General features: G+C 42.0%; 1 protein-coding gene across 9 annotated transcripts; it reads left to right on the forward strand.

Moving 5' to 3' along the window:
- Positions 1–549: 549 nt before the first annotated feature.
- Positions 550–14,739, forward strand: LOC129841886 (RNA binding protein fox-1 homolog 1-like). 9 transcript variants are annotated; one of them, XM_055910221.1, is made up of 12 exons: positions 550–981; positions 5,495–5,731; positions 9,234–9,413; positions 9,551–9,604; positions 9,732–9,824; positions 9,909–9,978; positions 11,284–11,367; positions 11,730–11,868; positions 11,977–12,031; positions 12,133–12,200; positions 13,005–13,086; positions 13,277–14,739. In XM_055910221.1, the coding sequence occupies exons 1-12, from the start codon at positions 895–897 to the stop codon at positions 13,319–13,321; spliced, it is 1,194 nt and encodes a 397-aa protein (XP_055766196.1). In that variant the 5' UTR covers positions 550–894; the 3' UTR covers positions 13,322–14,739. The 9 variants fall into 9 exon arrangements, with proteins under 9 accessions (XP_055766196.1, XP_055766198.1, XP_055766205.1 ...); XM_055910223.1 differs by having other exon boundaries at positions 9,909–9,966; XM_055910230.1 differs by having other exon boundaries at positions 9,909–9,966; positions 11,992–12,031.
- Positions 14,740–16,210: the final 1,471 nt, after the last annotated feature.

Consider the following 16,210-nt stretch of genomic DNA (forward strand, 5'->3'; position numbering starts at 1 on the left):
GAACATTGTTTAGAAAATATTTTTTTTAAAGTGTAACGTTATGTGTGTTGGCCCGGCATCCTATGTAGGGGCTGTCTCTCTCTCTGTGTGTGTGTGTGTGTGTGTGTGTGTGTGTGTGTGTGTGTGTGTGTGTGTGTGTGTGTGTGTGTGTGTGTGTGTGTGTGTGTGTGTGTGTGTGTGTGTGTGAGAGAGAGACCCAGCTGTCACAAATCTCGGACAGCCACCACTGTCAGTGCTACTGGGAGACAGAGAGCAGAGATGTAGACACAACAAATGGACCAGTCTGAGTGTGTTGATTGATTATTTTTCTTTCGTAAGGGTAGCTAATGCTTTTAGAAAAGTGATAGCCTACTAACCACCACACCCACTCAAACGACATGTTGCACGTGCACTCACAACAGAAGAGCGTGCATATGGTACCTAGGAGTAGGCTAATTGATAGAGAGGGGGTGGAGGTGGCAGAGAGAGAGAGAGAGAGAGACAGGGACTATTTATAACACCCTGAAACGGGACCCTTTACATGTGTTTCTGTCTGTCAGGCCGACCAACTGACAGGCTGACAGACACACAGCAGTGTTCTTTCTAACTTCTCTGCCATATCCTGTCTTCCAACTTAGACGGGCTGACTTTCTTAGTTTAGGGTGTTTGTTTTAATTTTTTTAAACTGAGAGGTTGACTGTTGACAGTTATCCTTCTGACTTTACAGCTCTTCCTCTCATTCACTTGGACCTTCTGTGTTTTCATCACTTGGATTCTACTCTCTTCTTAGATTTTCCTGCCTTGTTTTTTAATCTCCTCTGAGCATACCATCCTCTCCCTTTCCCCCTTCACCCTCTCTTGTCCTCCCATCTCTCCACCATTCCCTCTCTCCTGGTGGTTTTCGGGCTATGCACCATGCTCTCTTCTCCTGCAATGATTCTTCAGCCTTACGGACTGCCCATCTATCCCCAGGGTCCCCAATGTTACCCCAGCCTAGTACAGGTAATCTACCTCTGTCTCTCTCCTTGTTCCTACCATGTTTTAGGCCGGGTGTGTAGCATTGGATGTCTTTCTTGGTACTCTGTCAGTAGACCCAGAGCCACATACAGAGATCAGCAAACTATCCTGCATAGCTGTTGGTGCAAACATGGCCCCCATTGAATTCTGTATACATGGCTCTCATCTCAAGCGTCATTGAGATAGTTTGGTTTTGAGTCACTGGATATGCTGAATCACTGGCCCGGGGAATGACATGTCATCATGACACAAACAACAGGTTGGAGGGCCTGTTTGTGAAATGGAAAGGGATATTCAGATTAAATGTATTCAGGCACAGTATTACACATTATAAAGGATACTGTTTGTGTTTGTCATGATGATTATAGCAAAGTGGTTTATTGAACTAGATTTCAAAATAATCCAAATTATGATGTTTAGTTCAGAGTAGTTCACAGCAAAATGATGTGGTTGTTCACAGCAACTGGTTGCCAGTGTAGATTTGTGTCATGAGATTGCAAACAGCTGTATCTAGGCCTAAGTACTGTTGAGACGGCCAAACCCATTTGTTTTAAATGCAATGACACACTGGCAGTTATATTTCATCTGCAGGTCTCAGTGGTGGTTCTGTTAGAGAGAGAGTGTGTGTGTGTGTGTGTGTGTGTGTGTGTGTGTGTGTGTGTGTGTGTGTGTGTGTGTGTGTGTGTGTGTGTGTGTGTGTGTGTGTGTGTGTGTGTGTGTGTGTGTGTGTGTGTGTGTGTGTGTGTGTGTGAGTCCCTGACAACCCATTGGTGAATGCCAGCACAGATATGATGTGTGTCTGGAATCTGTCTTCCTTGTCTCTCTGTGTCACAGCCCCTGTATTTTTAGCCTGTTCCTTGAAAAGTAGATTAACACAGAGAGAGGAGGCTCCCCTGTCATGCAGATAAGGGGGACACTGATATCCTGATAGTGTGTAGCTTAAGTAGGGGGATGAGGACCAGTGTACTGTGCTATGATCAGAACATACCAGCGGAGTAAAATGTCTGACGATCTGTGTTTGTGATAATATTACCTGTTCCATATTACGCTATACTGTATGTAATATACACTAAGTGTACAAATCATTAGGAACACCTTCCTAATATTGAGTTGCACCCATTTTTTCCCTCAGAACAGCCTCAATTTGTCGGGCATGGACTCTACAAGGTGTCAAAAGCATTCCACAGGGATGTTGGCCCATGTTGACTAAAATGTATCCCGCAGTTGTGCCAAATTGGCTGGATGTGTTTTGGGTGGTCGACCATTCTTGATACACATAGGAAACTGTTGAGCGTGAAATCCAGCAGCTTTGCGGTTCTTGACACACTCAAATCTGTGTGCCTGGCACCTACTACCATAACCCATTATTAAATATTTTGTCTTGCCCATTCACCCTCTGAATGGCACACCGACACAATCCATGTCTCAGTTGTCCCAAGGCTTACAAATCCTTCTTTAACCTGTCTTCTCCCCTTCATTTACACTGACTTAAGTGGTTTTAACAGGTGACATCAATTTGGTAGCATAGCTTTCACCTGGATTCACCTGGTCAGTCTGTGTCATGGAAAGATGTTTTGTACACTCAGTGTAAACATACTGAATATAGTAGGCCGTAGGGTGTGTGAGTGTTTTTGTTTGTGCGTTTGTATCCCCGGCTATATGAGCCCTCTTAAAGGTCACATCAGCAGTTTCCTGTGTAAATCCTCCAGCAGCTGTCCCAGCAACCACCTGTCTCAGATCCAGTGACCTTTGACCCTGACAGCTGAATAGGGGGAGGAAGGACAGAGGGGAACAAATGGCAATCAAAAAAAGACTGCAAGGAATAAAGTTGAGACACATGGAGAGATACTGTGTTTAATGTTTGTTTGCCAACAATGTAATACTGTACTGGGAGTGGGAGACGAGAGAGAGAGAGAGAGTGTGTGTGTGAAGGTGGCCAGTGCTAGTATCAAATAGATTCTATTATCTCCCCCTGTCAGACACTCTCCATGTATGGTGTGAGCTTGGGAAGGTCAGATATTGGGGGGTGAGGTGGGGCAGGGGACACAATACAGGCATGTGTGTCGGTGTTGACATGTCCTCTAACATGGCCCAGTGACTGTGTGTAACTGATCGGCAGGATCTGCCATGTGAAAGCTAAAAGGACAGTTTCTGAATTATTATGCATCAACCCTGGAATAAACCCAGATATACAACACCCATGCCTTCCAATATTAGCAGACATGATGCAGAGTAGTACATGTAAAAACATTTTATCTTTAAAAGTTTTACTATGATTTTTTACATGGTTGTTGTTTTGGCCCATTTGAAAGCACTATGTAAGATGATCTGCTAAATGACTAACCTTGTCAATGATATGCCTGTAAATCTATTCTAGAGACCTAATACATTCAAGATGGTATCAGTCTCACTTCTGACCATCTCCCAGTGGAATTTCTAAAGTAAGAATTCAGAGGTATAGGAGGAACACATGTGTGGTCTGTGTAGAGAAATCCTGAACTTTGTACTGAAACCCCTGATGTTTGATAGGAAGAATCTGAGACCTACACAGACAAGGTGTTCTTTTTCCACTCCTAGTGAACTAAGATAGTCTATCTTATATTTTACATAACATTTACATGTTAGTCATTTAGCAGATGCTCTTATCTAGAGTGACTTACAGTTAGTGCATTCATCTTAAGATAGCTAGGTGGGACAACCACACATCAGTCATAGCAACTACGTTGTTCCTCAATAAATGAAGTTATCAGCAAAGTCAGTGCTAGTAGGAAAAGACAATTGTGATTGTTAGTTCATATCTTAGTATGGTAAGACCTTTGATGCTGCGTTTTTACCTGCAGTAGCCACACTGTCTTGTTAGAACTATGAGAATGTAGGACACTCTCCCTGCGGTACGTATCAGAATCAGCTGATCGTACAAGGTTTAAATGATCAGATCAGCTTTCATACCTTCCCTCCACTTCGCCCTCTTCAATTTCACCATCAGTCCTATCTCCTCCCATCCGATAAGTGGAACAGCTGAAGGACAGATAGAGAGAGAGGGGGGAGGAGGAGGAGAAGAGGTTGGAGAGAACAACATGAATCTGTATTAAATTACAGCCAGTCTGATATATAGGCCTTGACACTTACTGGACAACATAGGACAACATAAAAATCTTCTAATGGCTCTGCCAATCTTCTGGTTGACCTCTGGTCAGTTTCAGAGTAGAGATATAAGGGTTTATTAATGTGTTTTAATGTGAAAGATATAAAACTACCCAAATGTTTCCTGCCTGCTTTTGTCTCTTCAAAGAATCTGGTCAAAAAGAAGGTATTGGAATGATATCAATATTTACAAGGCATATGAATATTTAAAAGTCAATAAGTCAGCAATTACAGGATAATAATAAGGATAGTATTCTTAGAGGTGACCTTTTAGTGGGCAAGTTGAAGTACGGCTACAGTATTAGCTTTTAATGTAGAAATTACACATTTTTGTGTAGCTCTCCTAAGTTTTTAGTGTGTTTCTGTGGAGGGGGGGGGGGGGGGGCGGTTAAAAGTGATTGACAGGTACAAATGACCACAGCTGGCATAGCACCCCCCAGCTCCACCTCCCCCCAGCACTCCTGTCATGTGATTGGTGGTTAAGTAGAACTTATGGTGTAGTGGGCGGGTGGAAGCCGGCATTAGAACATGTGGCAGTTGTTGGACAATGTACCAGAGAATCAGATATGCAGTGACGGGGTAAGACTATCATCTATTCTCCTGTTGTGTCTGTGTCACCACTGTCACTTTTCATTGTGTGAGAATTTGTCACGTCACTGTGTGAACTCTTGCTGTTTATTTTTGGTACATTGAAGAAACAATGGATTGGAATGGATTTGGTACATTGATTAGATAATCATGAGGATGTTGAAGGTATTAGTCTGGAATCAGTTTCGTGCTGAGTTGATTTTTCATTACAATTAAGTGTTTGTAGGTGCACTGTTTTGGCATAAGTGGTAAAGTATTGGATATTTGCCAGATACTCTTTTCCAAAGCATGCTGAATCCTGAATGAATACTCAAAAGGAATTGTATGCGTATCACAGTGAGCTGTACTGTAGGTATGGGTCTGTTGTGTGGATCTTTCTTAAGGTCCTCAAGTTTTGTACCAGATATGCAAATCTAAGCTGCCCAGCACCACTCAACCATAAGACATTTCCCAGGTGATATTGTAGACTCAAAGACTGAGAGAAAATGACTTTTATGAAGCCTGAGGTCTTTGTGCTTACATTAGAGATGATTCTATGGGCAGTCACACATTGTCAATGAATGTATGCTGTGAATCGAAAAGGTCTATTTTTTATGTAATTCATGAATAATCTTTTGATAGTAATTTATTTTTTTGTTTCTTATAACAAGTGTCACCCACTATTACAATTTCAATATGGTTTATCCTACAGCTAGGTTGGATAGATACTATGACAATGTTATTTTGATTGATTATTGACTGATTCTCTTCTCTCAACCAATCACAGGGAGGCCCTGGCCAGGAGGCCGGCCCCGGCAGTGGTGATCCCACCCTCCCCCAGGTCTATGCCCAGCCTCCCTCATACCCTCCACCAGGACAAGCTCCTCCCACACCTGCAGGCAGACTTCCTCCCCTAGACTATAGTCCCGCCCACCCCAACTCAGAGTACCAGGAGCATCACCAGCTCAGAGTCTATCAGGGCCCGCAACACGAAGGGGCTGACACTCTGGCAGCCACTAGCACGGTAAGAACGACATGATAGACTGGAGGTGTGGGACTATAGAAGTAGTGTCCAGGAAAGATAGAGAGACAGAGATACTTTGTAATCAAGATATGTAGCTACTGTATGTGTATATGGGGGAATCACATGTTGTTTGTAACATATTTCTAGGAGGGGATTTTACATTTACATTTACATTTAAGTCATTTAGCAGACGCTCTTATCCAGAGCGACTTACAAATTGGTGCATTCACCTTATGACATCCAGTGGAACAGCCACTTTACAATAGTGCATCTAGATCTTTTAAGGGGGGGGGGGGGCAGAAGGATTTTATTCTAATCAACGACAACATGTCATACAAAGTTTGAGGAAATTCTTTGTCAATAACATGGAACACACACAGAGGACCCTGCTACTTCTATGTTTAGCTCCCCAACTCCACTCCTGTGCCCATGTAGGGGAATATCCTCTGACATCCAGCAGAGCAGATAGGGGCAGCTGAGAGGAGATTCATTTTTGAAAGTGAATCCCCCCCATCTCTCTCTTTCCCTCTCCCATTTATCTGGAAATAGAGCAGCTAATCCCAAAGCCGTTAACATGCAGTATGTCTGTGTAAGATCATGCACCGGGTTACTGTAGGGGGTCGGGGGTCGGGGTAAAGAAAGTTGAGAAAGGAGAAGTTAAAAACACAACACAGTATTTAAATGTAGGATTATAATTTAAATGTATTTTGGTATATTGTATGGCATAAGTTATTAAGTAAGTTATCAAGGTTCAATGTAATATTTCCTACTATTTATTTCCATATAGCCTACAGCACAAAATGACATGTATTTGATGGGATCTTATGTATTTTCATTAGGAACAATGCCCAGTTTATGAACTTATAATGAGGAAAACATGTACATGTATGTTTATGTCCAGTGTCCTGGTAGGCTTTATATACTGTAGGTTATTACTCTAGACAAAGGCAGAGGTGAATGGTGAATAAAGGTCAATGCATTGTGACTATGAAGTCCTTTTCCCTGCCTCAGCAGCTCTTTCTGATGTCATAACTGACTTTTATGGCCACATTTATATATTCCATCACTAGAGCCCCTGACTTACAAGGTCCGTCCTGATTTTCGGAGAAAGTTGAGACGCCGCCACACATCATGGAGGTGGGGTCAACAGGGGAGGCTGAACGGGTGACCCCTCCCCCTCCGAAATATCGGCCAGGTTCAGAAATCAATTTTGCATCGTGACATGACACCAACATCCAACCCAACCCACCCATTTCTTCCACTCCCCCCTCCCCTCTCTTCACTGTCCCACTTCCCAAAAGTGTGTGTGTGTGTGTGTGTGTGTGTGTGTGTGTGTGTGTGTGTGTGTGTGTGTGTGTGTGTGTGTGTGTGTGTGTGTGTGTGTGTGTGTGTGTGTGTGTGTGTGTGTGTGTGTGCGTGTGTGTGAGAGGATGATGAGGAGGTGGTGTTTGTGTGAACCATGCTGCCATGGGAAGCCAGTATATAACAATGCAGCAGTAGCCTGTATGTACTGTTTGTGTGAAGCTCTCTCTCTCTCTATCCCTCTCCCTCTGTTTCTACCCCACTTATTAATACATGCCCCCTCGGAATCTTGAGTAATGATCTTTAACCTTTGGCAGAAAAAAGCAGCACCGTGACCCCAAACTGACATTTAGAACATTCAACTTTGACCCTGCCCGGCACTATGCCTCCCAGCTCCCACTCCTCACAACCCAAGCTTTTGGCGCAAGTTCCTGCCTTGTTCACTTTATCTTTTTGTTTAATTTATTATTTATTGTCGCTCTGAAGACATTATGCACATCTCTTTCTATCAGCCTTCCTATATTATAATGCTAATAATACCTGTGTTTTCATTTCTGCATATTATGATCTGTATTTTGATTTGCATTCATATTTATCTGCATTCACTTTGATTTTCAATTTAAAGATATTTTTCACTTTTGCTATTTTTTTCATTGCCATTTGTTTCTTCCTTTCACATTGCACTCTGCTCCCTCTCTCCTATCTCCCCCACTGCTCTCGCTCACTCCTTTTTTGGTGTAATATTTTTTTCATCTTAATTTTCTTGTTTGGACTCATATAATCCCTTGGTTTTTGGAGGACCAATAGACAGACACTGGCATCGTGGTGCATTTTGGGATAGTGGATGTTTTGGTTTTGAAGCACATTACTATATCCTGTATGGTTTTGCATGGGGGCATTTTAATGAGATTATATTATGAAAATGTATTCCTGCAGGCTTACTGTTTATGTGTCTATATAATCTATGTCACCTGAACTACCTAGTTATTATGAATTACTAAGTATAATTCATCACTATTATGTTCAGTATGATATTGTATTTAGTTACAGTTCCTCCAAAGTATTTCTGTTGGGGTAGCTGTTACTTTCGGTATTGGCTGGTTGTTATAACTGAATCAACATGACTATGTAGCCTAATATTTTGTTAGTGTACATCAGAGGAGGCTGGTGGCAGGAGCTATAGGAGGACGGGCTCATTGTAATGGCTGGAATGGAATCGATGGAATGGTATTAGTTGTCTATTCAGAGGTGTACAAGTGCATGGACCAATTGGCAACATGTCCTTAGTTTCCTCTGTAATCTCCCCCCTTCTTTCTCTGCCTTTCCCTTGAAACCTTTTTTATATACTTCCTGCTCTCTGTCCTTCTATCCTCCTCCTCTCCCCATCCTTTCCCCATCCTTTTTCTTCTTCTCCTGTTCTCTGTCCTTCAATCCTCCTCCACTCCCCATCCTTTCCCCATCCTTTTTCTTATTCTCCTGTTCTCTGTCCTTCTATCCTCCACTCCCCATCCTTTCCCCATCCTTTTTCTTCTTCTCCTGTTCTCTGTCCTTCTATCCTCCTCCACTCCCCATCCTTTCCCCATCCTTTTTCTTCTTCTCCTGTTCTCTGTCCTTCAATCCTCCTCCACTCCCCATCCTTTCCCCATCCTTTTTCTTCTTCTCCTGTTCTCTGTCCTTCTATCCTCCTCCACTCCCCATCCTTTCCCCATCCTTTTTCTTCTTCTCCTGTTCTCTGTCCTTCTATCCTCCTCCTCTCCCCATCCTTTCCCCATCCTTTTTCTTCTTCTCCTGTTCTCTGTCCTTCTATCCTCCTCCTCTCCCCATCCTTTCCCCATCCTTTTTCTTCTTCTCCTGTTCTCTGTCCTTCTGTCCTCCTCCTCTCCCCATCCTATCCTCCTTCTTTTTCTTCTTCTCCTGTTCTCTGTCCTTCTATCCTCCTCCTCTCCCCATCCTATCCTCCTTCTTTTTCTTCTTCTCCTGCTCTCTGTCCTCCTCTCCTCCTCCTCTCCTCCATCCTTTCCTCCTTCTCTTTCTTCTCCTCCTGCTCTTCCTCTGTCTATTCTCTTCCTCCTTTTCTTCCTTCACTCCTCTCCTTCCTTTCACCTTCCTTCACTTCCTTTCTTTCCTCCTCATCTCCTCTATTCTTCCTTTTCCTCCTCTTCTTCCTCTCTTCCTCTCCTCCTCCTCTTCTGTCTCCCAGGACGATGCCCTGGTTCCGTTGACCTCTGACTCCCAGGCTCTGAGCGTGTCAGTGTCATCAGGGGGTGGAGCAGGAAGTGGTAGCGATGAGGAGGGGTCAGGCAAGGCCCAGCCCAAGCGTCTCCACGTCTCCAACATCCCCTTCCGCTTCAGAGACCCGGACCTCAGACAGATGTTTGGGGTGAGAGACACAACTAGTGGTTATGTCCAGGTTTATTATCCTACGAGACATGATGTCATCCTACGAAACATTCTGTCATCTCTTATAACCTCAGTGATAACCTGTGGACAAGATTGTGATCTGGTTTTGTCTTTCAGCAATTTGGCAAGATCCTGGATGTGGAGATTATCTTTAATGAGAGAGGGTCAAAGGTGAGAGACCACTCAATATCACAAATTACAAACTGAACAAATGAAACCTGGTTGCCCTATTCTTTTTTGCCTTACCAAGACAATGACAAGTTGGACAATCAGAAATGTTTCTCCTTCCGTCTCTCAGGGTTTTGGGTTCGTGACCTTTGAGAGCGCAATGGAGGCAGACCGAGCAAGGGAAAAACTGAACGGAACAATCGTTGAGGGGAGGAAGGTTGAAGTGAGGAATAACTATCTATAGTATGTCTATCTTGAATATCTGTCTGTCTGTCTGTCTAAGAAATTGTACTCTCTGTCTGTGCAGGTGAACAATGCTACAGCCAGAATAGTCACCAAGAAGCCCCAAACACCTCTTGTGAATGGTGAGGTTTCACGTAAGATACCTAAAGTTATTTGGACACATCTTTCCGTGGCATGTGGGAGGTGTTGGACATGCACTCTGTACGTCTGAACTGTGTTCCCTTTATTCTCCATGATCTCCACTGTCTCTTTCTTCCTTTACTTGTTGTTTAATCTCTCTTTCTCCTTCTCTCAACATCTCCCTCCTTTTTTCTCTCTCTCTCTCTCTCTCTCTCTCTCTCTCTCTCTCTCTCTCTCTCTCTCTCTCTCTCTCTCTCTCTCAATTCAATTCAATTCAATTCAATTGACTTTATTGACATGGCAAGTTCATTATTACTTACATTGTCAAAGTATACATATCGAAAAATAAAAATAAAATATATATGTATATATATACAAAATATATATATATTTATATATACATAAATGGTGGGACCAACAGTAATAATAATAGTAGTAGTGGACATGGGATCACCATTAACAACAACTACAACAACAATATTAATCAGAACAACAATACATTAAATCAATGGTAGTAGACCAGTGTCAACATGACTTGAGAAGACATATGACCTGGTATGAAAGACAAAACAAAACTAACCTAATGGGAAATATTATCAACATTACTTTGCATTTTTCACTGGCTGTCCCTCAGGTTGTGGCAGGAGGACACATATTTGGCTGCCAAAACTGCACATTTTGGCTTTTCACCCAATAAACATTTGATTTTTTCTTCATCTTTTATAGTTTCAAATTCTTTGTATTGAGTTATAATTTTGGGAAAGAAATATGCTCTTAGGTCTGAGTATTTGTCACAGTAGTAGGAAATGCACCTCTGTCTCTACCTCTCCCCTGGAGCAGAGTGAGCACAGCCTGTACTCTCTGGGCAGCCAGGTTTGTCTGTGACGACCGGTCTCTATAGCCAGACTGTGCTCACTGAGTCTGTACCTAGTCAATGTTTTCCTCAGTTTTCTATCAGTCACAGTGGTCAGATAGTCTGCCACCATGTACTGTCTGTTTAGAGCCAAATGGCATTGAAGTTTACTTTGATTTTTTGTGGTGTCTTTCCAATAGGTTATATATTTTTCTTTTTGTTTTGTGATGATTTGGTTGGGCCAGATTTTCTGAGGGCTGTCCTGAGGCTCTATGGGGTTGGTTTGGGTTGGTGAACTGAGCCTCAGAACCAGCTGGCTGATTCTGACATCTCTCTCTCTCTCTCTCTCTCTCTCTCTCTCTCTCTCTCTCTCTCTCTCTGTCTCTCTCTCTCTCTCTCTCTCTCTCTCTCTCTCTCTCTCTCTCTCTCTTTCTCTCTCTGTCTCTCTCTCTGTCTCTCTTCGTAGCCCCTGGATGGAAGATCAACCCTGTCATGGGAGCGATGTATGCACCTGAACTCTACACCGGTGAGTTTCAATGTGAATTTTCGGGTGAGTTTGATTACTTCAATATTAGCTTGTCCTTGTAATATATGTTCTAGTACTGTATCCCTATCAAACCCAATCGGAATTCATGACCCCTTGTAGCGGGGGTCAGTCAGACTCTTGTGATGAGGCCTTGCTACCTCATCACCAAGGAGGAATACTATTTTGGTCTAATGGTTAAGACGTGGGTTTCCCGAGCGGGAGACCCAGGTTCAGATCCCACCTGTGATACTCAATCTCTCTTATCGATGGCTCCAAGAAAGCATGCTCCCTTGGGGGAGTCAATTAACCTGCTTATAAAGGCAGGGTGGCTACAGTACATATCCTAGTGGGTACTGTAAGCTCTCTCTCTTTCTCTCTCTCCTCAGTTGCCAGTTTCCCCTACCCCGTAGCTGCTCCCACCCTGGCCTATCGGGGCTCACCACTGCGTGGGCGGGGCCGGGCTGTCTACAACACAATTCGCTCAGCTGCTGCAGCCGCACCCACTGCCATGCCCGCCTACCCTGGGTAAGATCATTTCTATCTTCAAAAAATCTATTTTAAAAATGAATAACCATTTCCATTGTGAGTGTAAGTAAATGATTTAATTCTCACTGTTTAATGTGTGAATGATAGAATGTCTCCTTTCAGTGTGCTGTACCAAGATGGATTATATGGAGCTGAAGTCTATGTAAGTAGACATTTTTCTTCTGATTTCAGCTTATTTCAGATTGTCTACCTTGTGTTTAGCTAAAAGCTTATCTTGTCTCTGAATGTCTTTTTTCCTATTAGGGCGGGTATCCTGCAGCATACAGAGTTGCCCAATCACCATCCGCTGCCACAGCAACATACAGTGATGGGTGAGCAGCAGCGCCCAATGACTGACAATGTGACTCTGTTTGTATGAGGATTTCAAGGACTTTTTCCCTTCAAATGGGACTTAGAACATGAGATAAGCAGCACTCTAATGTTGAGGTTCTGTGGTCTTCAAGTCTGGTCTATGGAGCCTCACTGTTTGTTCTAACACACTACTAGCACACCTGTTTAGTAACCTGGACGAACATAGTGAACGAAAATCCAAGACACTCAAATTAGAATGATATGTTACTTTTGGTATGATATGTATTAATTTGTGGATGTCCATCATCCATTTCGTATGATATGTTACGAATGACAACAATTCGTACAATATGTTAAGAATTTGCAATATGTATGACACGAATTCCAATTTATTGTGGCTAACGTTAGCTAGGTGGCTAACGCTAACGTTACCTAGGTCGCTAACATTGGCTAGGGGTTAGGGCAGGGTTAAGGTTAGGGTTTAGGAGTTATGTTAAAGGGTTAGGGGAAGAGTAGCTAACATGCAAAGTAGTTACAAAGTAGCTAAAAAGTAGTAAGTAATTGCAAAGTTTCTAGCTAAAATGCCAAAGTTGTCCGTGACAAAATTCGAACATGACGTTTGCGTTAAATGCCCACCCACCCGCCCACCCTCCTTACCTTTTTGCCTTAAGTAACCTTCTGTCTTATGTAACCGTACCAAACATAACATATCATACTAATTTGAGTGCCCCTGGATTTTTGTTAACTATGTTACGTCTAGTCTATGAGACCATGCTGGTTTAGTATGTTTTCTCATTTGGGGTTTTGTTTTGTCTGTCCATCAGATATGGCCGAGTTTATGCTGCTGCAACAGATCCCTACCACCATTCAGTGGGACCCACGGCAACATACGGCGTCGGAACAATGGTGAGCCTCTTTAAAACTCATAAGCAGCACCACTCCAACGTTTAAAGTCTTCATGTGACCCACTAAGTCATCCAGACCATTGTTTCTAGCCACAAGCCAGACTTTAATCAAGCCTCAAAAAGGAATCAGTCTCAACCCGCCAGTGGGCACCGATTCACCATCATCTATCATATCTTCTACTTATTTCTAGGCCAGTCTGTACAGAGGAGGATACAACCGCTTCACGCCTTACTGAGCTGCCCAATGGGAGCCTGGAAGCCGTTCTGTGACCCCGCCACCTCGTCCGGGATTGGCCAGTCCCAGGACTACAACGCAGGACAGGTTATGACATCACTGAGCTCTGTGTCACCTCCTGTCTGACTCCCTCCACTTGGAGACGGTCAAATCCAACCGACTGGACGTGTAAATACTGTAGTAGCTATTCACTATTTATTCTATCAGAGAATACATATAGGATAAAGCCTGATCTACTGTATAGACAGTTATTTAAAACCTTTATTTTACACTTAATCTGTATTGTTTGTGCCACTGATTTGTTCCAGGGTTTAAGAATGTAAAGATTTCTGCCTCCGTACCTGGATTATAAACTACTCTTTCACTATTCTAACAGAGAGAGTTGAATGTGAGCCATTTTATTTTTCATTGGCTGGACTTCATGGTGAAATACTGCAACTTAAGTGGCACAACGATACTGGTTTCTCTACATGGTGACCTTTGTAAAAAAGTTTTTGATCAACGTCTGAGCTTTTGACTTTTCAAGAGTCAAATTGTAGAGTACAATGACATTTTATACAGTTAAATTACTTATTTTTGATGACACTGGTTTTGCCAATGATGTAGCGCACTGTTTGAGCACATTGAAGTGTGTGTGTGTGTGTGTGTGTGTGTGTGTGTGTGTGTGTGTGTGTGTGTGTGTGTGTGTGTGTGTGTGTGTGTGTGTGTGTGTGTGTGTGTGTGTGTGTGTGTGTGTGTGTGTGTGTGTGTGTGTGTGTGTGTGCTTGTGTGTGGGAGTATGTGACGACATCAATACTCAAAGCACAAGCTATGAGAGACAGCAATGGCACTGGTATTGTTAATGTGCACAGTAATCTTTTTTTAAATGCTTCTAGAACCCGAAAAATATCATTTGCATAAAATGTACATATGTTTTTGCTTTCCTAACAATCTACCTCTGATTCTAAAAATGTTTCACTTGTCAAAAAAGCATTCAAGAGCCATTACTTCTCTGTCAACTAATTAACTGTAACAAATTTTTTTTTCTTATTTTCATTGTTGAGCTTCTATCCATCCAGCTTTACATAATGCTCAATGCTAAATACTAGCTATTCGACAAACTTCCCTAACCCACTTGATCATTTTTCTATGGCAGCCTCATTCTGGGTTTTACTTCGCTCTGCCTGACGAGCTTGTAATCTCTATGGTGCTTTCCCTTATTTCCTCTTCCTGTTAAACTCTATGACGTTGTGTCTAGTTTCCTGTTCCTGTTCTCTCGCCTGCATCTCTCCATTCTGTTTGAGAATCTGTCTTCCATCCACAGAAATAATCAGATGAGTTCTAGTTCTATGGGTCATCTCTCCTTCTCCATCCTGTACTCTAGCTTCACTGTTGTTTATTTGCTGTTGACCTCTCAATAAAACATTGTTTCTGTTTCTCTTTCCTCTCCTCTCTTTGATTCATGTAATTTTCCTTTCTCTTTTTCAATGCCTCTTTTTGCAGTCCTTCACTATTCTGCTCAAACTTAAATTCTCAGTGTTCCTTTTCTCAACTATAACTGTACGTTTTGAGGCTGACTCATACCAGTGCAAGAAGGTTGTGAGTGTTTTACAGAAATGACTGTCTGCATATGTTTATGCAACTGTTTCTGGTTCAGTACCTTTGTACTGTATGGACTGAATCTTAACTTAAGATCAGCGCATATAACTTCATATTTGAGTTTAGTATCTCAAATGTTGTATGTGTGGTTCTAGGGGGGCTACAGTATAGTACCTAGACACCCAGCCCTGTGCATGCCTTGCTTTAGTGTCTGGTCTTACTGCGTGTGTTTCAACCTATGGACTAAACATCTTCTTTATGCAAAGTTCAGCTTTAGTTTTTGTATACTAATTTCCTCTCTTTCTTCACAGCTTCGTTTTCCTATCTTCTTGGAAGTGGAAAAAGACTTCTCTTTCCAAGCTTTACTGTTGTTGTTCTGGTTTTTCCTCACTATTTCTAAGGGGAACTTAACCCTAACCTTAAACCTGCGAGATATAATTGAAGGTTGGATAACCATGCCGACAATATCAATTTGAAATAGAAACTAAAGTCACACTTTATCATAGTATTATTCAATTTCAACAACGGTTTGACTGTCATGCCTTCATCAAGGTATTTTTACATCTAGTAAAAATGTATAATATGGAAAAATATGCCTTTTTACTTCTACTCTGCTGTCCTCTCTCTCTCTCGCTCTTGCTCTTTCAAACTCCTCTACTCTCAAGTCTGTTATTTTTCTATTTTCTTTTTGCATGGATATCAGATGTATAATTTCCCCTTTTTTCAATCTAATAGCAATTGTAAACTTATTTAGCTACATTTTTTATTGTGTTTCTTCACTCTTTATCCGTTTCACCTTTTCAGTATTAATCTTATGGCTTTCTTTCTTCACCCTTTGTCTTTTTCTTTACTGACACTATTGTCTTCATTTTCTAAACTTTATTTATCTGCTTTGACGCTTTCAAATAATTTCCTCACCATCTTGACTCTGTATCTTATCATGTATTTCTCTAAATTGTACATTTCCTAGTTTCTTTCACTGTAATGTTACCTTCCTCGCCTCTTACTTCTGCTGTCCTCTTCTCTATTTTCCCAACAGCATTTCTCCTTTATTTTCCCCTAAATTGTCCTTTTTCTAGGTTAATCTTTCCTCGTTCTGTCTTCTATTTACACAATATTGCTTTTTCTTTTCCCAACTTCTGTTTCTGAATTTTATTCCACTTTTCCTCTGCTACTGATATTCTGCAATTCTTTCCTCTTTGTTTCAGATGTACTCTTTCTTTCTAATCTCTCCTTTTGCTTTTTACACACTGTCCTCTTCGCTGTCTTGTAGTCATCTAGCTGTGCCACTTTTACATTTCTTGTCTTTGAT

The sequence above is a fragment of the Salvelinus fontinalis genome, unplaced genomic scaffold, assembly GCF_029448725.1.
Source record: "Salvelinus fontinalis isolate EN_2023a unplaced genomic scaffold, ASM2944872v1 scaffold_0002, whole genome shotgun sequence".
NCBI lineage: Eukaryota > Metazoa > Chordata > Actinopteri > Salmoniformes > Salmonidae > Salvelinus > Salvelinus fontinalis.

What these genes read in the sequence shown, in the direction of transcription:
- LOC129841886 (XM_055910221.1), top strand. Translation starts at nt 895, where the DNA reads ATGCTCTCTTCTCCTGCAATGATTCTTCAGCCTTACGGACTGCCCATC. An exon ending in TTGAGGGGAGGAAGGTTGAA is followed by an intron (nt 9,825 to 9,908) that starts GTGAGGAATAAC and finishes CTGTCTGTGCAG; the next exon opens with GTGAACAATGCTACAGCCAG. An exon ending in TGTGAATGGTGAGGTTTCAC is followed by an intron (nt 9,979 to 11,283) that starts GTAAGATACCTA and finishes CTCTCTTCGTAG; the next exon opens with CCCCTGGATGGAAGATCAAC.